General features: G+C 37.5%; 2 protein-coding genes across 3 annotated transcripts; both read right to left on the bottom strand.

Moving 5' to 3' along the window:
• Positions 1–656: 656 nt before the first annotated feature.
• map2k2a (mitogen-activated protein kinase kinase 2a) lies at positions 657–11,467 on the bottom strand. Of its 2 annotated transcripts, XM_079244501.1 has the most exons (12): positions 11,167–11,467; positions 10,767–10,900; positions 10,228–10,438; positions 9,391–9,537; positions 9,162–9,239; positions 8,645–8,696; positions 4,366–4,490; positions 3,516–3,729; positions 3,316–3,380; positions 3,165–3,226; positions 2,336–2,381; positions 657–2,225 (listed from the first exon to the last, which is right to left on the bottom strand). In XM_079244501.1, the coding sequence occupies exons 2-12, from the start codon at positions 10,853–10,855 to the stop codon at positions 2,115–2,117; spliced, it is 1,200 nt and encodes a 399-aa protein (XP_079100627.1). In that variant the 5' UTR covers positions 10,856–10,900; positions 11,167–11,467; the 3' UTR covers positions 657–2,114. The 2 variants fall into 2 exon arrangements, with proteins under 2 accessions (XP_079100627.1, XP_079100626.1); XM_079244500.1 differs by having other exon boundaries at positions 10,767–11,467.
• Positions 11,468–12,395: 928 nt separating this feature from the next.
• On the bottom strand, positions 12,396–26,398 carry pias4a (protein inhibitor of activated STAT, 4a). The gene is made up of 11 exons (XM_079245491.1): positions 26,363–26,398; positions 23,922–24,303; positions 23,718–23,802; positions 23,567–23,608; positions 23,256–23,346; positions 19,438–19,566; positions 18,582–18,687; positions 18,360–18,433; positions 18,111–18,271; positions 15,776–15,927; positions 12,396–15,682 (listed from the first exon to the last, which is right to left on the bottom strand). The coding sequence occupies exons 1-11, from the start codon at positions 26,387–26,389 to the stop codon at positions 15,408–15,410; spliced, it is 1,524 nt and encodes a 507-aa protein (XP_079101617.1). The 5' UTR covers positions 26,390–26,398; the 3' UTR covers positions 12,396–15,407.
• Positions 26,399–27,862: the final 1,464 nt, after the last annotated feature.

Genomic DNA, 27,862 nt, shown 5'->3' with positions numbered 1-27,862 from the left:
TTTCAGTCAGAATTGAGTATACCCACTTCTAAACTCCCCTGTGATGCTGCTTTTACAATTACAAACATCCCTACACATGTACTTACATCGCCCAACAGCTCAGATAAACTTACCAGTATGATCCACTGGTGCAGTTGGCCATCAGCTGCGTTAACTTCAGCCTGAACATAGACATTATACAGACTATATATATTATATATATATATATATATATATATATATATATATAGAGATATAGATAGATGGATAGATAGATAGATATATGAGCCTGTCTCTCTCCAGTCTGTGTGCCAGCACTGGTTTAGTTATTCCATAACTCTTCCTGAAACCGAGGAGAAGAAATGATGTGACGATGAGCAGATATACTGATGGATTTATGTAGAGTAGTCCTACATGTCACTGTTTCTGAAACTGCGTTTTCTGGGCTGCTTTTATTTTTTTTTAATAAAAGGGCAAAAAAATTTAGAATATACCCACTTCTTGAGGGACCACTACACCACTGCTTAAATATTCTGCAAACCAGTCATGATTTTGTTGTAAATATCTACTCCATTTATCCATCCATACATTCCCCTCATAGACAGACCAGACAGAGATTTCAGTTCTACGTGCACAGCGATTTATATATGGGGAAATAAACAGTGTGTAGCCTATAGTACATTCACAAATAACTTTTATTTTAATCTTTTTGTACATTATAACCATATCCAACACATTTTATATTATAATAAAATGATTCTTCTCCTTGTCATTTACATAAATCAGAAATTTGTATATTAAGACTGCAAAATAGTACTCCTGTTGTTTTTGTATTTAGCTTTGTACACAGAAGTGACAATGCATCCATCTGCTTTTGACGAATGCATGGGCGGGGGATAGCCATAAGCAGAAAGAATATAAGATCTAGCAAGACGGCAGGCTAGCAGGTAACACCACCACCATGTGAACCAACACCAACCTAGGTTAAAATATTACATCAGACCTTTTTGTACCATTTGGCAGATCTGGCATTTCATTTGAAGTCTTTATTTCACCAAAATTAATTAGGTGAAATCACAAAATAAGAGGGGGGGGGGGGGGGGGGGGGTAAAAACAGGATTTCAACCCAAGTTTTTATACAAGCGAGCCACTAGATTGTTTTTGTTTCAAGCAAAAGCTTGGAGTGCCACATGTAGCAGTACAGCAAAAATATAACTAAATACACTTCTGGGAAAAGGTACAGAACAACAAGAAAGAGAGATAAAAAGAAAAGTTAAATCAGTCAACGTGATTGAAAATTCATACTGACATTGCAGGGGTTTATGCTCCATAAAAACACCAGCTTACTCCCATCATGATCTCAGGAAACAAAAATACATGTACACTATTAGAGAGAACAAACCATGCCGTTTCATCTCACAAATACAATTTGAAGAAAAAAAAAAAAATCAGCCATTGAAAAACTTTAGTAGTCATGAGTACCCTCTTTGGTTTGAGACACTGTTTATAAGCTGAACTTCAGAATGAGCTCTTATTGACCAAAACGTAGAAAATGACTTCTTACACACCAAGTGTCCCACATTCTACTCACAAACTCGATCATTTCATTGGAAAGGTTTTTTTTTTGCTGAGAACTTTTTTTTTTTAGCATAAGTAAAATTAAATGATTTTTGAACCAACTAGCCAAATCCACCTCCTATATACCAATTTGGCTTGTGAGTGAACATGTTTACATTTTATTTGGCTCAACAAATCCTTTTAGCAGATCAGAAGAGCCCCATAAGCCACAAACTCTTGCCATAGAAGATTAATACAGATAATTCAACAACAAAACAAATTTCACTGAACATTCTGCTGACACCACTGCAGCCCTTCAGTGCTTTACATCCTCTGTAGCAGTGTCGAAACATGAGCTGTAGCTGCTCTCTACACTGCCATGGTGAAGCTGTGATCTTACAGTACAATGACTCAATAGGCCCTGCTGCTGGACATGAAATAAAAACTTTCACCCAAGAACAAGATGACAAAAACGAGAAAGAAATGTTTGGTGGGGTGTGTACATGTATGCAAAGTAATTTTGTATGCAGAGTGACACAGAGATGTGTCAGGGCAGTGCATTGTGGGGAGAGAAGTGATCACTCAGTGCCGCGGGTGGGAGTACTGGGCTGATTGAGGCCCATGGTTTTGCACAACCAGCCAGCAAAGTCCACTTCCTCCACTTCAGAGCGCTTGATGAATGTGTGACTCTACAACCAAAAAAAAAGAAACTTCTGTTTAAAATGGTAGTATTATAAAACAACCAATAGCCTGAAGATCAAATCATAACGCCTTCAAAAACCCAAGTTCAGGTACCCACCATCAGCATCTTCAGATCTGCCCTATCAGAAGGGTTTTTAATCAGACTGCAGGAACAGAAGAAAGCAAAACACATTACTGACATCCATTTCTAACATTCAAATTGAGATAAAACGAAGAACATTGAACAGAAGTTGCATAATACATGGTAATAAGCTCAGGACTTTGTATTAATCATCAAGCAAGCTGGATTGTTAAATCATTTGTCAGCTTTCTGTTCACAATTTTTAATGGATGTCTAAAGAAAGAAAAAAAAAACATTCCTGTTGACGCTGTTGGATTAATATATAAGACAAGCAAAGCTAGCACTATATCTCTAACACAGGAACAATATAAATGATCTAATATAGGGTTGGGGGACATGACCAAAATCTCATTTCCCGATATAGATAATTTCATATCTCCATAACGATATAAAATTGTGTAATTTTGTGTCAGTCATCAGTTACGTGTCAGATGTGCTTTGCAAATGCAGCGGTGATCTCCTGTCATCTGCGGGAACTATGGCCGTATGACGTTTTACGGGTAAATGCCTGTTGTAGAGATTGTGCCTGGAGTTTATTTTGAGCACTTTCGCCACCAATTGAAGCTGCTTTTGCTGTGTAAGAAAGTGAACGCAGAGAAAAATCAGTCTGTATTGTGCTGTGAACAACAGATAGAAAAGCTCATTTTCTTGAACTTTCTTACTTGGTGATTGTTTTGATCACTAATATAAGGGTGAGTGGTTCAACAGCACATCTTTCTAGGAGGTGACAAACCCAGAGCAATGATGTTTTTACTGCTACTTAAGAGTTAAAGAGCTAATAGGAGAACTCCTTCCCAGTGCTCACCATTTAGTCACAAAGTCCTGGAAGTCATTGGTGAAGACACCATGTGGCAGTTTAGGGGGAGGCTGGAAAAAAAACAAAACAAGTATTATACATCTGAAACAGAACAACTTGAAAGCATGCTAATTTTGCACAAATTAGTTATTTCTCAGACCTCATTCACAATATAGTCCAAAAGTTCGAAAATAGCCATTGCAGGTCGACTGTCCATCCCATGTCCTGTAGAGAAGGTGGTAAAACACATGATTTTTATCTTTATAAGGAAAAGTTCTTTTATAATAATAGGTTTGTTTTATTACAGTGTTGCAAAACTAAATAAATGAATAAAGTTGGTCATTTTTTGTTGTTTCATACCACTGACAGGCCTGCCAGGCGGTCTAGTCCTCTGCATGTTGATGTGAGGCTCTCCCTCTGCCCCATCCATAACAGCGCGTCCAAAGATGGCTTCCAGCTCTTTGGCGTCTGGTGGAGGGATGGGGTAGCGGCCGATCGCCAGCTCCACTAGGGACAGCCCCATGCTCCACACGTCGGACTGAACTGAGTAGTGAGTGCCCTGCAGTCTCTCCGGCTGTTAAGAAACACACAATTACGTCAGAGAGCGAGCAGGTAGTGCCAAGATGACAGGGAAGCTGGGGGGGGGGGGGGGGGGGGGGTAAGGAGTAGGGTGGGGGGTACAGGAAGTAGAGGCTATGGAGGAGAGGAATGGGAAGAGGTGGAGGGACTGTTATGGCAACATGTGAGGTGTGGTTAGGGTAGGAAGACAGGAAATGAGAGGACTTGCTGGGAGGGTAATTTAGGTTCAGACCATTTTAGTTTAGAAAGGTGAGCGATGACAGGTGCGTGTTTGTTTTGTGTATACAATGACAATCAGCAGCCAGGGCGCCGTGATAACCGTGATGCCTTGTTGGGATAGGATTTGAAAATGACAAATAAAAGCATATTGTACCACTGCACCCACCAGGTGTCTGAGACTGAAGGGATAAAAGGACGAGAAAGTGTGAGCACAGTTGTCTTCCTCATTGCCAAAGAGCCCTTTCCTGGGCACGGCCCTCACTTCTTGGCAGGGGAGTGAGGGAGGGCCAGAGGAAAGGAAGGCGGAGGGCGGGACCAGTGAACAAGAGCCGTGTCAGGAGAGTGGAGAAGGAAAGTGGGGATAGGGCCAGTGAAAAAGGGGTGGGGGCGCAGGCGTGCAGAGCTGACTCACCGACATGTAGGAGCGCGTTCCAACAAAGGAGTTGGCCATGGAATCTATGAGCTGGCCACTCACACCAAAGTCACACAGCTTGATCTCCCCACGAGAGTTGACCAGGATGTTCGAGGGCTTGACATCTATACAGCGGAGGGGACAAACAAACAATTTATATTACAGTTTCAGAGACAGTGGCTCATCCTTCCACATTTTGCTATGATCAATGACAGCAGTAAACAGTCGATAAGCAAGAAGAGTATCGTACCTAAAAAAAAGTGTCAAACTTTATTTCACTGTAGTGCTAAAACAGAATTTTGCAATTAAAGTGAAAAGAAATGAACTTTTCACAAATTCATTTAAAAATAAGAGTGGGTGAAAGCCTCCTAAATGGATGTGTGCAGTTTTTCTAAGTAGGTTGTGGGCATATAAACAACTACTAGCTTTGCCTTGAACCTGTGCAATCTCACTGTCTAATCCTATATGGACTCTGTGATGCTGAGATAAGGTTTACATGGTGGCTATATCATTCATTGCACGACAACTTGTTGCTGCTACTCAGTCTGGCTCAATCGGTTTGCGCTGCAAATGCATGAGGGAAGTATCTGATGCCTTTCTGGTTAAATTGTGTGATGGGTAAGAATCCTAACATCTGCAGGACCTAAAAAAAAATTGGAACAGTACTGCAATTCTTAGTTTTATAATAAAAAATGCAGTGGGGTTAAATGTAAAAACATGAATGTGTGTATGTAGTCCACATTATTGCATGTTTCACAAAAGGGCAGAAGAAAGTGCAGTAGAGATTAATGATGGAGAACAAACATAATATTGTGCATGGAAAGAAAATCTTAAGTGTAGCAAAGTACCTTGAGTGGTTGAACAGGTGCTCCATATGCAAAGGCTGTAAATTATTACAATTGGCGCAGGTTTAAAGGTGGAGTATGTAAGATTTTCAATATTTTCAAAATAAATTGACAAATAAAATAACTACAATCATAATTAGAAAGTTTTTTTTAAACATGTAGGTTCCAGTCTGTCCATATTTGATGCGTTATTAAATTACAAGTTTAATTAATGACAAATGACAAAAAGCACTTTTTTTTTTACTGGTAGGCAAACATTTAAGAAGGGTCTTTGTCATTAATTAAACTTGTAATTTAATAACACATCAAATATGGACAGACTGGAACCTACTTGTTTAAAAAAAAAAAAAACTATCAAATTATGATTGTAGTTATTTTTTTAGTTAATTTATTTTGAAAATACTGAAAATCTTACATACTCTACCTTTAAGGCCCAGCCTGAAGCACTTTACATGTCATCCTTCCTCTCTGCCCATTTTTCTGGCCAGCTACAGCTGAACAAAGGCCACTATAGCCAGCAAGTTTTTTAAATATATTTTTTAAACCCAATAAAACAGAAATATTCAGACCAGGTCTACCATGTGCTGTGATGGCTTCAAATGACATGCGCAACACCCTCCAGCTCTTTTTAAACCCTGTTATAAAGGAAGCAGAGTCCTACACAAACCCAATTCATCACCAAAAAACATCCTGAAAAAATAATGATGTATGGGCGAGTCTTGCAATCTGTCCTCTATGGTGTGTGACCCTCTCCCCTCTGCTACTGACCAAGGACATGCAAAGAGTAACTGAAAAAGAAGAAGTGGCATGAAACAGTAGAACGATTGAGGGAGGGGTCAACAGGGTGCGGCTGCTCTATAATCACATCTGAGAGGCTGTAATTACCGCCTGAGCTCTCAAGACAACTGCAACCTGGAGTACCACCGACCATGCAACACAGTGAAACGTTGCGTTCCTGCTCAGTGTCTGTCTGACCACATTTAAAAGTAGTTCTCTAAACGGCACACCCGTGACTCCTTACTGGTTTGCTGAGAAAAAACTGCTCAAGCTTAAGCTGGATTTTATATCTGCATAAGGTTGGTTATGGTGTCACTGTCGCATGCTCCGCGTTGGTTTGAGGAAGCTTGACGTGCAGCTGGCACATGACAGTGGGAGGTGGCACCTGACGTGACTGGTCAGTTTGTGATTACATGTGTCCGGATTTGTGGAGCTTCTCAATGAATTTGTGCAATAACCATGGAAGAGAAAATGCAATATGACGCCATTGCCCACGCTTGAGTGCAAGAGCACATTTCACAAGCATCTGCTGCACTGGCCCTACCATAGACAGTGTGCAAGTATAAAAGTATCACATATAAAGCTTTACACTAGAAAACAGAGTGACTTATAACTTCATTTGAATAGTGAATGAATATTAACATCTATCTCCATGACATATACAATACGCCCAAACATAAGCTTGCATTGTGGTGAATGTGAAATTGTGATTGGTTGAAGCATCTGTCTATCAACAGGCACAAGCTAACTTCATCCAATTGGATGATGTAGGCAGTATACATAAAACCATTAAGGAAATTGGACCAGCCATTGTTTATGGTTGTCACACCTAATACCCCAACCTAGCTACTAGGTTTATCATAACTTTTGTGTTGTTGCTTCGGATGCATAAACTGCATCTTAGCATGAAGGACGATCTCATGGTTGCAATCTCATGAAAGCATCACAGCTTAAAAAGAACAATCATATTTACTTAGTTGGTGTTTTGTACCCTTTTCAGAGTAGCAAATGCAACGCCAGAGACGGACTAGATAATGTAGTTTTTTCTCTCTCTTTATCTCTCTCTATTCCCAAGCAAATTTGGCCACTATGAGAAGGGCTGAGGTATGGCTCAGAGAGGGTAAATGTCATCAATTATTTAGTAAATTTAACAAATCTCTGAGATCATGGATGATGGGAAGTCAACACCCCTCTCAAAATGTACAATCCGGATTTTTATGTCACTGTGAAACTATGATCATATTTATTAATACTATAGTAACAACAACATATCCAAAAATATTTATGTTAAATACTACACTATGACTATAGCATTGTCGCAACAGATTTCATCAATTTTTATATTTTGCAGTGACTTAAGATCATGCACACACAATTTTGAGAACATCGTTATTTGCTGATGCTCTATTTAAATAATCCTCCATTTACCTATAGAACTCAGCATCTACTGAGTTGGACATTTTGTAGTGTTGTTTGACTACACAGTACAGAAAAAGAAAGTCCTAAGGTTCACCAATAGTACGCAAGGGGTCAAAATAGACCATGATGCATTGCAATGTAAAGCCAGCAGCTGACTCAATGAGGTAGAAACTGAAACAAATAGGACCTTATGGGAGGGGAAAAAAAAAAGTGTTTCACTCTCTACCACAGCAAGAAAATATGGAGCTGCATGACAGCTGCAGTTGATCAGATTTCCACCAGAACTTGGACCAAGTTCTTCCATGTGTTCCCTGTGAGCCATTTCTCCTGTGCAGAGCCGTCTCTTATCCCACATGCATTTGTTATGGTTGTGAAGTATGTGCGCTGAACTCACAATGCAATTTGTTTTGTAGTCTGATTCCTGTATTGGGTGGGCTTGAAACGGACCGAAACTTGCATTTCTAGACGGATTGAGTCTGCTTCTTTGAAACAGAATTAGTTTTGTGCATTCACATTTCCTCCAACAAAGTGGACTTTCTGAGCAAACGGACTTGGATTCATATAAAAAACGCTGATGTGAATGCGCCCTAATAGTAATGTCCATTGCTTAATACTCTCTTTGTACAATAACTTCCAAAATTGTCTCTTTTCTCCTCTTCTGCCAACTTCACACTTTGAAAAGTTATATTTAAATATGAACAGAAGCCAAATTTGAAAATTTTATTTTTTCTTTGTATAAATAGTAAATGTTAGCGATTTGTTGTAAGGTAGCACACTTTTTAAATATATGTATGTGAGCTGCAAATACAGTACCACTACCACTCTAAAAACAATTTTGTTTTGAAATATGTTAGAAAGATAATTTCAATTTATTTATAAGAGATAATTACAATTCAAAATTGGCATGCTAAGGGCCATGATAAATTTGGAGCAGCAGTCTGTGTTTGTGTAGGTGGATACAGCAAAACTTAAGACTTTGTGTAGATTTGTCTCAGTTCTATGCCAATGTTGTGGACAGATGTGCCAATTACAAGTTCTCAATACAAAACCATAAAACTTGTGCTATCAAGTTAGATTTGTTGTGTTTATATAAACACATTGCTAAATATCCAGAGCATAATATGCTGTGGCCCAATCTATCCCATCCACTACAAAGTCCTCCGTGTGGCAAAGACAATGTGGTGAGTGAGTGAACAAGCAGACAATCCAGCTAGCCAGAGACAAGAGAAAATTGTTACCTCTGTGCATGATCTGGTGCTTCTCCCGCAGATAAGCTAATCCTCTCAACACCTGGAAATGAGACAACAAACATCTTAAACTTGTACACACAAGGCACAATAAATCCATAGACACTTATGAAGCATTCTCTTGAATAGGTAAATAAAAAGATAAAAGGATCTTGAGGTAATTTCACTATTGCTCCTCAGACCTGATGCAAGAATAAAGTGAGCAAGATAAGGTAGGCCATACTGCTATATACTGACTCATAACATAACAGCTCAAATTAGTCAAGCAACACCACAAAAGAAACACCCACATTGCGAAATGCAACTGCATCGACGTATACATTTCAGATATACGTCCTAAAACTGAAACTAAATGTTCATACCAGTTTGAAATTCAAATGGCAGCTATGTTTTAAGTTTAAAAACGTATACAGTAAAATCATTAATAAGAACATAAATACACAGAAAAAAAAGCAAAAACTTTTTTACAGACTAAATCTATAGATTTTACATGGAACTGTGTACATACAGCTATGCTGACTTTTCCCAGGATTTCTTCTGGGATCCTTCTGGCTTCCTTAAGAACCTGGTCCAAAGATCCACCATCCTAGAGAGAACAAAAAGTAACTACTGTTTATTAGGACTTATAAAAGTTACATGGAAAAAAACACACCTGTTTAATAATCCTAAAGGGAAAGAAAAATACTAGCTTCCATTCCAATCATTAGGATACCCTGCTGGGGGTCTGTGTGTCTCACCATGTGCTCCATACAGATGCTGATTTCTCCATCACTGTAAAAAGCTCCATAGAAGCCCACAATGTAGGGAGAATTGCATTCATGCAGCACCTGCAGCTCTCTGATGATCTGGTTTCTGATGGCAGGCTTAATTTCTAGGTGGATCAACTGAGGAGGAAAAGATAAACCGTAAACTGTTGCTCAGATGCAGTTTTATCAATCAAAGATCACAAAATGAAAGGACAGTGTCAAGCTTTTTTTTGTGTGTTAAAGTCAATTCACACATTGATTTGCATAAAGAATGGTTCATTCCAAAATATATAAAACAAGTGCCCTCATTTCCAAATTTGTTTGCCAGACATTTGTGAAGTTTAAGAAGAAATTCAACCAACATGTCAATTAACAAAAAAGACCTGACAGCCTACAAGTTTGTGCTTGCTTGAGTTTAAACAGCCAACTCACAGAGTACATCATAAACTCATTAAAACATGTTTATATTTGGTAAGATACTGGCCGATAAGACAGTTCACATTTGAGAATAATTATTCTCTTCAGTTTTATGTTAAACTCAAACCAATACAGTTTACATTTTATAGTCTTCAAACTGAATGGAGCTTAAGAAAAAGGTAAGTTTTTTTTTTGCTATTGAGTGATGCAAGTCAGAGGAGCTCTATGCATGTTGGTCCACAAGCAGCAACACCAATGTGACACTATGATTAAATCTAAGATGCTCTTACACTCCCAAAACCATTGCTGGAATGTGTTTTGAGCCACCTCCCACTGTCATGCGCCAGCTGCACGAAGAATGAAGGGGGATGAAAAGAGATAAAGAAAGGCAACAAATGTAAAAAATCTCACCTTGCGAGCCATAACCAAACCAGATGGTTTGTGGCGGACCTTGTTAACAACCCCTCCATTTCCTGCACCCAACTCACATATGGGGTCAAAATCTTCATCCTTCAACTCCCCAACCTGGGCTTTCTGGGTGAGGAAGGCTTCTAGTCGTTTCCTTTGTTGTTCGTCTAGGTCAAGCTCACCCAGTTTCTTCTGCAAGGCCTCCAGGTTGGCTCTGTGAGAAGGTAACGTTACAATTTACAAACGTACAGAAAAAGAGCAAGCTGAGTCTCTTTGTTTATTATCTTTTTCTGCAGCAAAAAGAAACACACTGACAAAAAAAAAGACAAAAAAGGAGGCAACACTTAACACGCGACTCTTGAATTTTCATTACATGTTGATGCACTCTATAAAAAATTGTTTTTCTTCTTCTGTACTTAAGCAACTCAGGGCACTTTATCGTGCAATCTCTTCACACAAAACAGCTCAAATCGACACACCAATAGGCGCTAACTCTTTTAAGACAAGTACAACTAGTTTTGACTGATAGTGACGGTACTTACTCGGATGCAGCATCAATGGTGTTGGAGATGGCCTGCCCCTCGCCAATAGGTGCAATGATCAGAGGTCCAGGTTTTTTTTTGGGTGCCATTTTAATTATCACTAACGTCAATCACTTTCTCAATAACACGCTTTTCTGCAGTGAGATGAGCAGTCACTAAGTTAGACTCTTCCTTCTTCGAAAGTCAGTCTGAAAAAGCAACAGGATCCGCTCTAGACGGCTAGGAACTTGGCTAGCTAACGTTAGCAAAGTTAATACACTTTCAGTAGCATGTCAGTTTTGCTAATATGGCAAAAAGTGTCATGCCGAAAAAACTCGTTTAAAGTCGGAAAATGTTCCGGTTTATATAAGGGATTTGGAGTAGACGGGTTTCTTTTATCCAGCCTCCTTAGGTTATTTACCTGATGGTACTACCCATTAGCCACCTAGCTGCTATTAGCTAACGCTGCTAGAAAAAAAAATCGTGCCCTGCGTCTCTCCGTCCTAATGTGCAGCAGCGCAGTCACTTCTCAGCTTCCACCAGTCAACTATCCACCACGGTTTTACCGGTAGCTACACCGGTAGACCGACTCAGCTAGCTTTCCTGCAGGATCCAGAAAGCAATCCCCTTGAGTTGCAGTTCAGGGTGTGAGGTTTTCTATCGTATGAAGCTTTGCTGCTGACCGCTGGTGGTGCCTGAGTACAGGAAGCAGTAGCTGCCTGCAGCACAGACAGCATCAGACCTGTGACACCCACAGAAAGAGCACTGCACAAATAGCGCGAGATCAAAAGTCTGCAAAGTTCATGCGAGATATGTTACAATCGCAGGAAAAATGTATTTTATAGTACATCAAGTACTCTGGTTTTAATTTACAACATGCTCAGTCCAACCTTCTCTCTTCAGCAGCTTGTCCTGACATGAAGTCGGAACAGATATGAACAGATTCTGCCAAATTTTCTGGAAATTAAAATATTAAAACATTTTCTCCCAGCCTGTTGGAAAATGCCTGAAAGCTTTCAGAAATACTTGCAATATATAAACTTTAGTGAGTATAACATCTTTTTTTTTGTCTGAGTTGTGTTTATTTATATAATTATTTACTTTTTAAATTCATGTTGATAAAATGAAACATTTTAAACAGTATGTATTTGGTAATTTAAAATAGCAATTTATTTAAAAATGCAGAAATGCCCATTAGCACCCCCTACTGGCTACTGGAAGTAAAATATGCCAAACATAAAATCTGTTGTACTTAATTAAAAACTGTATTACTTGTTGGTCAGTTTTCTGGTAAAACAGTTATAACTTTTTAGAAAGCTAGACTTTTTTTTTTTTTTTTTTTAAATAAAAACGCATTTATTTAATGTGTTGTATAGCCTTTAGAATTGTGATTACTATTACTACCAAAACTAAAATACACAAATAAGTCTCAAAATTTTTCATGTAAATATTTCTGTCACTGCATCAAGAGACTCTGGGCACTGAGGGTTTGAAGGCAATGTGACAATATGTAAGGGCTGAGGATACACAAACTTTTAAAATAATGACAAACAGGTTTTTAAGAAATGATTTTAATTATTTCAACACGTCAATAACAGCTGTTAGAATACAATCATTTCAAAGTTTACAGTTTTATCATCAACAGGCATCAAATATGTCCCCGGATCTGAGCATTTGGTACAGGACAAGAAAAATTCACACTTTCAACCAGTCCACCCAGTTCCCAGTGGCAGCTGTGTTCAATGCTGCTGCCCTCAACAGCTCTCCTTCGTATGGTCTTTAAGAACAACTGGAGGCAATTAAAGGCTTAATAAAATATTATTTAAATTTTATTGTCTTTTAATATGAACATATAAAAAAACAAAAAAACAAAACATGTACATCATGGATTGAAAGCCTCTGCCCATGCTACCTTAAGCATTACTATCACAAAGAAGAGATGCCACTACAGAAAAGACCAAAAGAAAAGAAAAAAAGACCAAACCTTCCATCCTTTCAAGCTTTCAAACTTCCTTTTAAATGTTTCTGGCTCAATTCAACTGCAGCAACCTGCATCACCTCACCTTAAAAGATTTACAATGTGATGCTACATTGCAAACTTAGCATCACATTAAAAATGACATTTCTATGGAGCAATGCATTGAAACTTCCAAGTGCCTAGTTAAAAGCAGTTATTGATGAGTTTTTAATATTTTTCAAACTTTGGAGCATCTGATGTTGAACCTCCAACTCGGGGACAGGCACTTACTCCTATTTAGAACAAGGTGCCTTCTGTTATGTGTAGAGTCTCAAAATGTTTTGTTTTGTTTTTTTTAAATAATTTTGCAAGTCACAAAAAGGAGAAAACAGTTTAGGATTTAAATAAACCGTATGAGTGGATGCACCACAGCAATGAGGAAATGTTGCTTTTTTGTGCCTCTGAGGCAAAAATGAAAACCAAAATATGTTCCGACTGAACTGCAACATGGGGATGATAATTATGGACAGCACATCATGCAGAACTCCTTTTGAGTCATAACCCACCAGACTGTCGCACACTGGAGCAGGACTGTTCCTCTTGTTTTGTTTTTTTATTTATTTATTTTTTTACACAAGATGCATAAGAACTGGTCACAAACTTCTGGGACCCTTAACTATAACTCACTACGTGAAGGTCTTTCAAGTAAATAAGCATTTGAAAGTATCAGATGAAAGTGCAAAAGTTCTACCAACAAAATCAAGCCAGGGTATCTCTCTTTAAAGGGCAGCAAATGCATGCTTACAATAGTAACACAGGTGCAGAGGAATATTAGTTGCTAATCTACAGCAAATAAAGTCAGAGTCCATACCAGCAAGTAGAGATGACCTTTTCTACATTGAAAGGAGAGTAAGAGAGGTGCTGGATGAATAAACTCTGCTTAATCCAAACAGGACTATTTGTAATCAAATCAATTACTTTAAACTAGGTTTGTTTCCACTTAGTGACATGTTTGTGTGTGTGTGTGTGTGTGTGTGTGTGTGTGTGTGTGTGTGTGTGTGCGCGCGCGTGTGTGTGTGAGAATCGTAGTAAAGGACCCTGAATGGTGCTCCGACCCAGGCTGGATCTATTCAGTGGAAAAGAAAAGCAGCATTCACTAATAGAGTCATGGGTCTGGATCAATTACATGTCAACACCTAAATCTCAGCAGCAGAGGAGCCCTGATGTCTGCAACAAACAGCTTTAGACCTGCAGGCAAATGTTACACAATTTACTACAAACAACTGTTAAAGAGAATGTGAAGCAATTAAATTAATATGATTTGTTCAAAGCAGGACACAAATTGCAGGAGAAAAGTATAAACAGCACTTCTGAATCCTGTTGCGTTCAGTCCCCCCTGACTCAAAAATCATTCATGGGTGGAATAAAACAACTTCTCAGACTGAGCTTCCATCCACCAGCCAGCTCAGCTGGCCTTAAAACAATGGGCTGCAATTTACTCTACTGTAAAGAAATTAAGAAGAAAAAAAAAAAAAAGGCACCAAAACCTCATCACCATTTCCTATCAGGGAATTCTTACAACATTTTTGCTTTGGCATCTGTGCCATACTCTAATTTTAGTGGGTTATGTCCATTTGAAGTTATGAAATATTGGCCTGAATACATTTGAATAATTGTAGTAATGTTTCACCAAGTGGCACATTTCCTCCTACAAGTCTTTGCATCATTTTCGCTGAACAGTTTGCTTGGTATTCTACTGACTCACACTCCAACCAACACTGTTGTTGCAAAGGGAACACAGATGCATGAAAAAAAGGGAAATTAAAATATAGAAAACAAAAATGAAGGAAAATTATCTCCAGTGTAAATGGTTTTTCGAAAGTCTCGTCAATTCCTCTTTCGTCTTCCTTCAGCGCTACTCCCTGGTCAGTCTGCTAAGTTTTATGACTGAGGTAGGTTCTTTTTATTGTAGGACAAATTAAAAATGAGTCACACATTAACCACCTTGGTCTGCCCTTTCATTCGTAAGAGGATGTTCTCAAGGGGGGAAAAAACCCCACTTTGAAGTGTTGAATAAATTCTGTGAACAAAGAACACAACAGGAGATTTCAGTTTCCATCACACTTCAGATATCGCTGCCTTTCTCCAGTTTATTCTGACCTTTTTATTTGTTGTTTTTCACCTTCAACCAAACACTACAGAGGAGCCTCCATTTTTCACCTTGCCTGTTCAGAATAAGCGTGACAAAAGTCAGATGCAACCATTGAACGTCTATGACTAAAAGAGCCAGTAGTTCCAGTTCTATACAAAGAGGGATGGTGAGTGGGAATAGTCTGGAAAAAGAGCAAAGGTGATGGTGGCGCCAGTGGGATGATCAATCCATTTAACCCTGTTTAGCAGAAGCAGGATGTTACAGGTACTCACTGCACACTGCAGGATGACATTTGCCTGAAAAGGGTTGCTTCCAGTGGTGTACAGTAAAAAGAGGAATCTTCATCACTCAAGACTGCAGATTTATTGAGAGGAGCGTGTTTGAGTCTGAATGTTTAGTCTGAATTCAAACCAGAGCTGCTAAAAGGCTCTGATGTTTGAGCATAAGGGAGGGTTTGTTGCATCTAGCGGATTTCCGTGTTCCTGTCCTCACGTTTAAGCCCCCTGCCTCTCTGTCTCTGTGTGTCAGTCTCTGAGGGGACAGGGCTGCGGGGTCAGTATGCAGTGACCAGGTCCTTGTCGTAGTTGTATCGGCCCCTTTTGGGGGCAGGACTGTCAGCACTGTCCTCTGTGTCCTCACTGTCACCTCCAGCCCCACCCCCTTCTTCCTCAGAGGAGGAGTCTAGAGTCAGATCTACCACTACACCTCCTCCTGGTGCCACCGCAGGTCCTCCCGTGACACCAGTAGTCCCAACTGAACCACTTCCAGATTTGCCCGTCAGGCTGGTGCTGCTGTGGGCTGGTGAATGACCATTTGCTTCAGGAATGCCTGCATACAAATGTAATTTTAGGAAATTATCAGATTTAATCTACGAAAGTATTGGAGCCCTGTGAGAACACGATGACTGAGTCTGACACTTACATATATCGACAACAGGGTATTCAGGTGTGTGGCTGCGTTCTCTTTCTTTGTCCCTCTCCTTCTCATCTCTGATGGGTCGCCAGGAACCATCTGTTAAGTATTCAATCTCCTCAATGTCTTCACTTGTCTCTTTCAGGATCTCAGATAACAGCCTAAAGTAAAAATAAAAAGGGTTAAAAACATATCGCAACGTAGATTTCACACAAGCTCTGATTCATATACAGGTGCCAAACCCAAACAGAGGTCTGCACTTTTTGATGTCATTGCCTTTGTTGATCATGCTGCATACAATTTATGTATCCCAAGTTTTCCACAAACATTACATTCACAAAAGATGTTAGAAAATCTAGCAATTGTTGAAAGTGAGGCACTATTTCATTTCATGAAAAAATATCCAGTACAAGATCCCTAGATAGAGGTCTCTCATAAGTAAAGAAGGGCAGGTATTCACCAATAAACAAAAAAAAAAAAAATCTACAAATTGTCTACCCATTTCAGAACATTTCCCAATTTCACTGATTGATAATTCCTTCATCTTAAGCAAATATAAAAAGACTCTGAGAATCTGGGAAAATCTCTTTCATCAATGCTGACAAGCACAAGTTTTACAGCTACATATTCCCATTAAGATTTCGTCATTTTCAGGGATGGCCTTGCATAATTCAGCAGGAGATACAGCATCTATTGCAACATCACGGCTATGTAACAAAATAGTCCAGATGCTGGACTGACCTGCCTGAAGTCATACAACATAAAATAAAACAAAGATGACATAACAGACAAAAATGTGGCTGAATTAATCTGTCAAAGTTCCAGCAACTGGTCTCAGTTCACAGATGTTTGCAGAGAGTTGTTACAAATGGGATGCTACACAATGATAAAATGGTGCCATTTCAAGTTTTTAGAGGTGAGTTTCCCTTGAAATTTAAGAGGAACTACTATTTTTTGTAAGAAATAGTAAAGTCTCACTTTAAACATTTAATATGTCTTCCATATTTCACTGCAAATAAAATTAGGTTAAAAAATTTGCAAATTTTTACAATTAGTTTTTGTTAGCATTCCCCATAGCATTTAAATTCTTCAAGGTGGAGTTATGCAGTTGTCCTCAAATGTATTCATAGCCTCCTATTAAAGGAAAGGCACAGGTGTCCCAAAAAAGGGATTAAAAATCCACAAATTGCTTTTTAGTTGTGGTTCAATAGAAAAGATAAAACTATAATAAAATAATATAAACATGACATAACCAACACGGGTTAGGTCACTCATTTCATAACTTTCCATAACCTTCAATCAGACTTCTGCTCAACTCAAATTCTTCCACATTTTATATAAATTAAACAATACATTTTTTGGGAATCTAAATTATAAGTTTTTTTTTTAGTAAATATGGTACAAACACTTGTATATCGCAAGGAATGTTGCATATCTAAAAGTCAAAGTGAAGCACAATCCTCTCGTCATTTGGGATAGTAAACACTGCAGCTGAGAAAACAGAATATGAGAAAAATCGTAAAAAGGCCAAATTGGTGTGGATGAAATATCTTTTATTGCTTTTTTTTTTTTTTTGAAGAGCCACATTGAAGCTGGCCATTTCATCATGCTGTTTAATTACTGTTGTGCTGTTGATGGTTATTTAAAATCTACAAGAAATAAAGAAAGAACCTCAAAAATACTTTTGGGAAATTGTGGTGTTGCATTTTGTACCCAAAATAATGATTTATAAAAAACAAGTTTAAATCAGGAGTCACTTTGCAGTGCTGACAACATGGAAAGCTATCAAGCGCCTTGATAACACAAGCTTCTACACTAGAGCAGTGTTTTTCAACCTTTTCTGAGCCATCGTTCATTATTTTAACTGAAAAGAGGGCACACCACAAACCGAAAAAGCTGTAAAACAAAACTTTGTCCCCTATATTAACAATATGAAGTTCTTCTTGTCAAAATATCATGAAGATCATTTCCCATGGCACACGTGACAATTTCTCAAGGCACACAAGTATGCCACAGCACAGTGGTTGAAAAACATTGCATTAGAGAACACTGCTGCAACATTGATACAAGGCCATTTACAGGGAGTTTTGGAAGTAAAACAAACACACAAAAAAAAAAAAAACCAAAATGAAAAAAAACTCTGACATCCTTTTAAAAACATTCCAGACTAAATAAAAAAATGCTTGAAACTGGCGAGCAGCTCAACATTCATCTAAAGCTTTCAAGACATCTGTGCACTTTAAATGCTAAAGAGGTAAACTGCCTTTAACACATGCTTTTCAATAATAAATGCAAGTTTTCTAATAGGAAGATGGTGCTGCAAACTTAATACATGTGTGCTTACCCATCAATTGTAAGCAGCTCATATGGAGCAGGCTTGTCACAGACGGGACAAGTCCATGTGGGCTTCTTCTCATTCATCTGCAGGAAGAAGACTGCATCGAAACACTGAAGATGGGCGCAAGTTAAAACTCGACATGGTACACCAAGCCGCATCTTCACCAGCTAGAGATGAGAGAGGTAGAAGATTTTATAAGTTGTACACTTCAGAGACTTTTCATTGCTAAGCGTGATGTTTTGAACATATACTCACTGGACAAATAAGAGAAACTCTGAGGCCTGTGGTTGCAATTTCACTCTCTGGATCAAAACGAAGTTTGTCTTGGACTGAATAAATTGGAAGAAAATACTTAGGACATTTCTCTAATAAGTGGCCATATTTGCAATAAATACGCAGTCCAGTTTTCTGAAAACAGTGTTATGAAAATAGTCAAAATCAAACACTTAGAACATTAGGCTTAAATGTTGCACTTACTGCGTTCACGACAGCGTTCTGCGCTCTCAACAGAGCAAAGCTTCAGCTGATTGAAGAGGTCTGCTGCGGTGAAGACTCTCACTAAATACACTGCCACAGAGTAACGCTAAAAGCAAGAAAACACAGGTTGTCATTTTAGAAGTTGCACATAAAAAACAGCCTTAATCGAGAATTAAAAACGTGCACAATAAAACTCTTAAATTTACCATAGTAAACATATTTATCAGAAATACAGAAAAATGACAGCAGAGTTATATGCACTACTGAAACGTGATACTGTACTCCGTAAAACCATAATGAAAATTGAATAGTTGAAGTAATTCTTTATAGCAGAAAAAATTGGTTAGTTTGACACTAAACTTGTGGTTTCTCAGATGGATGAGTCTTCTGAAGGAGTTTGTTGAGCTAAAAATACAACTTTGTCAGCATCATGCTTTAAATCCAGCAGGACTCGAGTGGTTCATGGTCCACAAGTAATCAATTAACTAAATAATGTGTACCAAATAGTCATTCTGCAAGTTTTTTTTTGCTTATATATTCTCAGAACTTTAATTGCATGAGTAAAATATTTGCTCATTAGCCTTTTGTGATTTGTTGGAGTTTTAATTACTATGTAAAAAAAATCTCATCTTACTGGAATTTTTTTCCACTGGCAGATTGCTCATGGCTATGAAAAAGCTTTAACAAAAAAAGAAAAAGAAAGAAAAAAAAAAAGAGGACAACAAAAAATTTGCAACAAAGTAGGGTATAAGAAATATTCCAAGTTCTCCAAGTCCCGCCAGCCTCTACAAAGTCTGGAATCTGTAATGAGGAGCTGGACCGATCTGCTCAGCTATGGGATTCGTGTGACTCTGACCTTGCCGAAGTTTCCCCAGGTGATGGTGACTCTGTTTGTGATACTAGAGAGGTGTAACCAGGGAGTGATGTTTACAGGACGACAAGGACGACGAGGTTCAACACCAGGCTTATTAGATGGGTAATATCCCTGTAAACACACAGAATTAAAGACTATATTGAGTTACAAAGTCCCATACTCAGGAACAAAAATGACCCTAGAACACAGTCAACATAATGTACAAGTCTTGACAAGCAAGATTTTCCCCTCAACACCAACAACTTGACATAAAATTTGTCTTCAGAAGGAATTTATAATTTACAACAGGCGTCTGGCAGGCCTTCTGTTTTCTGTGGCTCGAGTGTGGGATGGATAGAAACTAGAGATAAGACAATATTGGTATGAAGTGCATTTAACTGTTTCAGAGGTAGTTGTAAACCTTTTTTTTTGCCCTTTTCATTGATGATAAAAAAAGAAAAAAGGAAAGATCCTGGGTCAATGGTTTCAATGAACAAACAAGAAAATTTTGCAGGAGTTTTAAAAGTCTAGCTTTTATCTGTCCATTGTTTATCTTGACATTTTAATGGGAACTTTAAAGGTCATTTTGTATGTAGACAAACCATGCTTCCTACAAGAATTCAGACAGGAGTGCATATTGGAATATCCAAACGATATGTGCATAAATAGAAAATACTATTAAGTTACACACACACACACACACACAAAAAAAAGAGCTATTGCATCAATTGAGGACAGCAAATCTCACATCAGCTTGTAATTTTAAACTACTAACACTGATCACCATAAAAACAGTGAATGATAGCAGAGAAAAGAGTATTACCATTAACTAGGGGTGGGACAAAACATGAACGCATTAATTAATTAACTAATTACACATAAAAAAATTAACCCATTTAATTGTGGAACGTTTGTCTTGCACAACTTCCTGGTGCACCGATTACACTGATGCACACAGTACCCCTCTGCATCAACTTAGGAACTTTGGTCCTACATTTAGCATTTTTTAGACCCCTTTAGTGAGTCTATTTTTAAAAAAAAAAGACATTACCTGCTTTTTCTGGTAATATTGGGGACTTTTGGTGACTATCATGAAAGAACGTGCTGTTTACTCTTATTTGTTAGCAGCTGCGGCAGCTGTGTAAACTCGTCCCCGTCCAAAAGAACCACAAGAGGCTTAGTTGTTGCGGCCAGCTTCAAGCTGCAGTCAGAGCAGATGGGGATCACCTCTGCTGCATGACCAGACTGAAGTTCACACTGACTGATCCCATCCTGTTTTATTGTCTGATTTTATTGGCCATTAACAAAGAGTGTGGATGAAAACATTTTAAAGTTGAAATTTCTGTGACATGTTCTAAACTCTCAATTAGAAAACAGCTGGAGATGTTAGTTAAATTATTTTAAATGAAAATAAAGAGGTTGAGTTTATAATGCTGGAGTTTGTGTTTATTTGATTTATTCATCCCATATTTTAAAAAAAAAACTTTAAAAAATGTCGCTTTTGGGGACAAATATTGTTTTGTGAATAATTACAAAACATGTAATTATTTAGATATAATTTCTTATGGAGCTCCACTCCTATAACAAACACATATTTACAACTCTTTTCCAACCAGATGTTCAGTTATAACTACTGCTAAGTAATAATCTGGAAATTGAAAGTACCAACTATTAGCTTGAGTGTTCCATTTATTTCCTCCAATTGTTCAGCAACAAAACAGTGGCATTTTTTTCATTTTACTCAAATGCACTGTGATTTTATCAGTGGAAAGTACTATAAACATAAAAATGACTTACAATAATTAAGTATTGTAGGTAAATACTATATACATAAACATTACTATAACTAAATGGGAACAACGCTGATGCACATTTTAGCCTAGGAGAAGGAGTTGTCATAAGGTTCAAATATTGAATTTATTATAGTTACACGTAATACATTAATGTGTAGAATAGTACCAGTACTATTCTAAAATCTCCAGGCTTTTTCAAGTTGGAACTTATGTGCCTTCCTTGCATGTTGAATCATGTGTAAAAGTGCAAAGTTGAAATTGGAGAATGGGGTGTTGAAACTGATCTACTGCCAATACATCTCAGAGATGGAAAGGGAGAGGCTTGTGTATTAAAACACATCTAGTCAACACTGTGGAACCCACTACTTTGACCAACAGTGCTGTCATTTTTCAGTTGATTCCACTGACTTAAAGCTGACTTAATATATGCAAGAAAACATTACGACATAACAGAGCTCCCTCTTCTGGGCTTTTATGTATATCAAAGACAAACATTAGCAAGTTTTTATTTTATTACCTCCACCAAGGAAGTTATCTTTTTTATCTGTCTGTTTCTTAGCAAATTTAAGCAAAACCTATAATTCTGATCCCCCCCCCAAGAATGTGTCTTGGTCCAATTTAAATTTAATTTTTTTGATTGATCTGGAAGGAAATATGGACACTGCAATTTTTAAAAAAGGATTTTTCACAGAAACTTTGAGATAAGCTGGTCTGCACTCTAAGTGTTTTTCTAAGTTTGTTTATTATTATTTTATTTGACCTTTATTTATTAAGTTAGTCCAGTGGACACATGCAGTCTCATTTTCACGAGAGACCTATTTTGGAAAGACTGAACAACATTCAGAAATGTATTTTTCTTATATTTGAAAAGGGCATCTAATTCTGTTACGCCAGGATACTTTAGAAAACCAAAAACAAATAGCTCTACACAACAGCATAAATGAATAAAGATGTTGGCATAAAGGGATGCGGCATTCATGTAAGAAAAGTTTCAGTTTTCAGTCATTTCTTAAGAAGTAATTTAGTGCCTAAAACTCCAATAGATTTATTTATATTAGCAATATTTCACATTGAAAACTAGAAAATATATTTCCAAAATGAAGCACAACTGTTTTGTTACTCTAAAAAATTATCAGATTAAGATTTGTATTAATCCATCTGATATTGTAGTTCTGTAAAAAGTCACCGTTTAACATTTCTTAAGGGCTCTCAATATCACAATACTTTTAATATCAATCTAAAAATGTGTATGTATGTATATATTATATATATATATATATATATATATATATATATATATTTTATATATATATTTTCTTAATATAATATATATATAATATATTAAGATTATATTAATTATTATATTAATATATTATTATATATATATATATATATATATATATATATATATATATATAAAAATAATAAATAATATATAATATATATATATAAATAATATATAATATATATATATAAATAATATATAATATATATATATATATATATATAATATTAAGAAAATCCTTATATAAGTGTTAAGCTTCCCAACATCTCTTAAAAAGAAACAACATTTTATAAGTCTCAGAGAGATCACCACAGTCTTGCTAATTTGTCGGTATCTACGGGTTAGCTAACCAACATTTATCAGAACATGGCTCTTTTTCATTTTCTTAAGATAGTCAACATAGAAAACCCATAATATTTTCCCAGTTGTGAAAAGACATCATAGAAGGATAACCTCTTATGGTAAAATACATGCGTGAAGAGGCAGCTTGAGAATTCTTCAGTCATTTCTAAATTCATGTTTCAAAATGGAGAAATAGCTACAGATAAAACATTTTCAGGTTTTTTTTTTCCCGATAAGTGCTTTTAGGGCAGACAGAAAAAGGTGGTGTAATACGCAGAGCAAGCAAGATAAGGGCTTTCCACATGACCGAGAAACTTATTCAACAAGTTCAAAAGTAAAGCAATTTTTTAGATTTAACTGTATCCTGAAACTGCGGCACATATCAGAGTAAAGCAACTCACCGGGACATGACAGTAGGACTGGTTGACTTTGACAGCAATGTTTGGAGGATATTGGTCCTCCTGAACTCCAATAGAGTCTGAGTAACAGATTCTGCAAAAAAGATTGAGAAGGAAAAAAAAAAAACCAATAGTATCATATTAATAACCAATAGGTTGAATGAAGGATGAAAAAAGGTTTAATTTAGATACATTTACACACATGGCAAAACTACATTTCCTCTCAGGTATGAGAAATTCTCACAGACAGCATAGTCCAGAGGAAGATTAAACACATTTTAAAAAAGATGATTGAGAAATATCATCAACGTTACCTAAGAACCACTTGGATTGATCGGATTCCTGGACGAAGCTCACTGTGACAGAAAAACAGCCACAAATAAGAATAAGCATCAATCTCAAATAGTCAATCTAACTAGCAGTGAAGAAAAAGTGTAGAACTTTCAGAACATTGTTTAAAATCACCTTGCATTTCTGATCTGGTCTGCTTGGTTTGGTGTTAATTCAAAGATGCATTGACTATCTTGCAGTTTGTCATTGTTCTGGGCAACTGCACAAAAAAGGATATTAAAAAAATCAAAGCAAAATCCATTATAAAAACAGTACAAAGAACAGAAAACAATTATGAGGATTGTAAAATTAATATAAAGACAGCATATCTGTACTCACTTAGCTCTGTTGGTGGCAGCAAGGTCTCTAAAGTTTGGTAGAAGGGCAGTGGGACCAGCTTGACTTCTGCTGCAGGTGTGGGGAGCGGTTTGGATATGCCATTGAGGTAGTCTGCTCCCTGAGAGGTGGCATTGGGGGAAGAGCTGAGGGATGAGTACGCAACCGGGACACCCTCTGGACGCCGCGCCGCCAGCCAACCAGATGTTTTGGGAAATCTCGACTCATAAAGCTGCCTGACGTTCTTCAGCAGTTCTGGGCTGTACTCTGTTTGTACCAACCGCAATGCACGCCCCACCAGGTCCTGCTTCAGCCCACTTTTGCTGCGACCCATTGAGGCCAGCAGCGTCTGCAGGTCTGAGACCCGGAAACTTTTGACCATGTTCTAGAGGGAAGACAAAACAGAATAACATTAATAATGTGGAATCTAAACAGCAATGCCAGGAATAAACAAAGGTAAACATTTTCTTTTAATTGAAGAAGCACAAACTCCCTGACTAAAATATAATCATCACATAGTCAGTGGTTTCATTTTCTCTAAATTCATTGCTGACAAAAGTGTCACTTCCAAAGTATGACCACTTTTTATCTGTCCCAAGAATCAAGGTACATTCTCACACACCTTGTGGTCTCTACAATTAATAACAGCAAGTCTATACCTTAGCTGCTTAAAAAATTTCATTCATATGAATATAAAAAAATACACTCTTCAAGCACTACTGATGCATTGTCCTATATTAGGCTGCACACAACCATTTATAATTAATTTATAGTAGTATTGAGATTTAGTGGGACATGGCAGCCCATTAAACTAAAACCAGCAAAAATTAGTATCTGTTATTGGTTACTTTAATTTTTAAAAAGGCTTGAAACTGCCTTATAATGAGCTCACTAGATTAAGCGAACAAGGGTTGGGCTCATTACTTACATTACAGCAAAATAATTGTTTACAATAAATTATGCTATCAAAACAAAGTCCAGGGGCGTAATTCTGCAACAGAAGTCAATGCTTTATTTACCAACAACACTGTACCCTGGACTGGGTAAAAAATAAGGGATCAAAGTAAAAATGTTTAAAGGGGGAGTCTTCACAGGATCATTACATATAATTAATAAGATCCACAACATATGCCCCCTTCTACTGCTATGATTTGATGACATATAGTCATTATGATTATATTTAACCTACTAGATTTGGTTGTGGACAGCTGCAACTCCAAACAACATATGGCTGTAGGCACATTCTGCTTTGAGCCACAGCACATTGGATAGACAGCTTAAACTTGAATGTGTATAATTTGTTGGATTTACTGCATGCAAGTACCAGTTATAGGTGCATAAAAAATTATTTAGAACTGACAAATTGTGGGGTGGGGGATTCATCAAATGCACAGAACAATATTGAGCAAAAATAATATTTTATTACAGTATTTCTGTCTATACATAGCCTGCATGGATATCAGTGCTTGAATGATGTCTTATCCTTCTTCTTTATGAGGAAGTACTGACTTTTAACAAGATTTTGTTTGAAAAAAAACAAAAAAAACAAAAAAAAACAACCTAAGAACAATGAATGTGGGATCTGAGCACTAATACAAAAACAAAGGCCTTTTGCAAATTTAAAAGTACTCTAGAGGTGCAGTATTGTATATTTAACATGCTTCTATGGTGTACCTTCTTTTTCATAATTTGTAATTTTATATGCGTGTTTGTTTTTGACAAAAACCATGCAGCTTTCCGGAGGGCCGTATTAAAAACAGTAACCTGAAGCGCATGGCTTAAACCAAATGTTAATGCTGGACCTCTGATATGTTACTGCTTTGTATGCTAGTGTATACTCGGAAAACTGTGATGTATGGATTCAATCTTCACACTAAAGTTGCTGTTCGATTGGCTCATGGTGAGCTCATGGTGGCTATCTGACTTGGTGGCTGCACCACCAAGTCAGATAGCCTGTTATGATTCCTACTTGAAGCTTGTGCTACCACCAAGCTAGCCTCTCTCCAGACTGGACCGTCGGCTTTCAGGCACGGCCAATAAACCATTTGACAGCTGAACAATTTTCAAATCTAAGCGGCTGAACTAAACACACACATATCTGCCACCCATCAGCGTAAAGTGCTGTCACACCAGGAAGCGTGCGAACAGCAAATATCCAGATGCTTCTATGGTGGCATCATTCATTTTCGGTGTCCTCCTTCGGAGCCAGCGTGATGCTAGCTGAAGCAACGCACTTGCCTGGTTAACATTAACTAGCAGGGTAGCTACATTAGCACCATGGGCTAGTTCGTTTCGTCGTGATTGTAACACATCCCCGTTGTATGAGTATACGCTCTTAACAATATGTACATACAACACGCAGTTACCCTACATCTGGGGTGACTTTCAGCTTATACTCCTGCGCCCGTCTCCCATCAAACGAAAGCCAACCAAGCTCTACCTACCATCGCTTCCACCAGTTCGGCCGCCATCTTCGTGCAGCAATACCGCGAGAGTCAGAAATGACGACTTGTCTTCCACCAATGAAACGTTGAACCTTTTTTGATTGACGGGCAACTTTAGCCAATCACAGTGTAAGTTCCATAAACATCTAAAGCGCTATATTCAAAACAGGCGGCGCTATTAGGAATTAAAGTTATAGTACACCTTTTAAAAAATACTCTGAGGCAGGTCTCCCTTCCTAAATAGGCCTCAGTGGCCACTAATGAAACCACCTGTCAAAATATCTTGAAATTTACATAGTTTTTGTTTTATAATGTTGAGATATTTTGAACCCACGCCTTAAAGATGGTTTGAATCCAACGAGGTTGTAAAGCATGCCATGCCAAGTGGATAGGGTCGGATGGGTCGTTTAAATCCAGTCCGAGCGAATAATTCCGCTTCAGGTTCTGCGTCCAACCATCAGACATTAAGGTAATGCTTTGTTTGTGGTATTTTCATTACTAAGTCAAAACGACTAATTGGACAAAACACCCCGTACACCGACGTCAAAGCACAGGGCAACGCAACCCGGTCTAATGCATTCATGTGACGCTGCGCCATGATGTTTATATACAATTTGAAAAGTGTGTTAGGAGAAATGCACAGTCCCTTTAATGATCCAGCCCTGCTTTTGTAATTGCTCCTGTGTTAGTGAAGAATAACCTCGTGGAAACCGAAAAGAAAAATCCATTGATGAATCTACAATATCATGTAATTTGTGGGGTTTGGTTTCGACTTAGTTTGTGGACATAAATTGAGAATAAAATCAGCATATTTTCCGAAGCAAATTTATTTATCAGTTAGAAAGTTTATCAACGCTTAACTCAATTTATAATAAAAACTTTAACAGCAACTGTGAGATCCCTGCTTCTAGCTGTACACTAGTATTGTTAATAAATTTATATGAATGAAAATCCCGATTTAATGTAATATCTACTGTAAATGTTACTTTATTATCATATTATTTGTTTTAGAATTAATTTAGTTATTGGTTCATAGTTTTATTGATGGGATATAAGTAAGAACACAAATACATATACTGGTAATGCAAAGTGGAAACTGTCAATGCTCTGCTTAATCATGCTTCTCTTTCCATTATTCTAACAGAAGAGGGCAATATGGTACATGATTTAAACTGAAGCTGATTTGATTCACCTCTTCTGTCAAACTGACAAAGTATGTAGACAAAGTATGCTGTGTTATTGTACAGTGCAAATAATGACTGCTGTACACATAGGTGGGTTTACTTGATCTAATTTGGAGATTTTTATTCCCATCTCCATAGTACATGGTAAGTTGATCAGTATAGTTAAAGTTAGTTAATGTTTTAGAGCCAAATGACTAAAGACTATCATTTGGAAATACCCACAGTTTTTTTTTTTTTTAATTTAGAAATTTTTGCAACATTGCAGTTGTTAAGTGGCATTTTAGATTTAATAATTTCACACGGAGGTGGGATGCTG

This window comes from Telmatherina bonti (genome assembly GCF_933228915.1).
Source record: "Telmatherina bonti genome assembly, chromosome: 8".
Lineage (NCBI taxonomy): Eukaryota > Metazoa > Chordata > Actinopteri > Atheriniformes > Telmatherinidae > Telmatherina > Telmatherina bonti.
Note: the sequence above shows the minus strand (reverse complement) of the source record. Positions and strands in the feature narration are given on the sequence as shown.

Excerpts from the sequence above, each read along its gene's own strand:
- pias4a (XM_079245491.1), bottom strand. The coding sequence starts at position 26,389 with ATGGCGGCCGAACTGGTGGAAGCGATG. Across the intron at positions 18,434-18,581 it reads AGAACGCTGTCGTGAACGCA|TCCAAGACAAACTTCGTTTT; the intron begins GTAAGTGCAACA and ends CAATTTATTCAG. Across the intron at positions 15,928-18,110 it reads GAGCTGCTTACAATTGATGG|GCTGTTATCTGAGATCCTGA; the intron begins GTAAGCACACAT and ends TTTTTACTTTAG.
- map2k2a (XM_079244500.1), bottom strand. The coding sequence starts at position 10,855 with ATGGCACCCAAAAAAAAACCTGGACCTCTGATCATTGCACCTATTGGC. Across the intron at positions 8,697-9,161 it reads TGGGAAAAGTCAGCATAGCT|GTGTTGAGAGGATTAGCTTA; the intron begins GTATGTACACAG and ends TCTCATTTCCAG. Across the intron at positions 3,227-3,315 it reads TGGACTATATTGTGAATGAG|CCTCCCCCTAAACTGCCACA; the intron begins GTCTGAGAAATA and ends TTTTTTTTCCAG.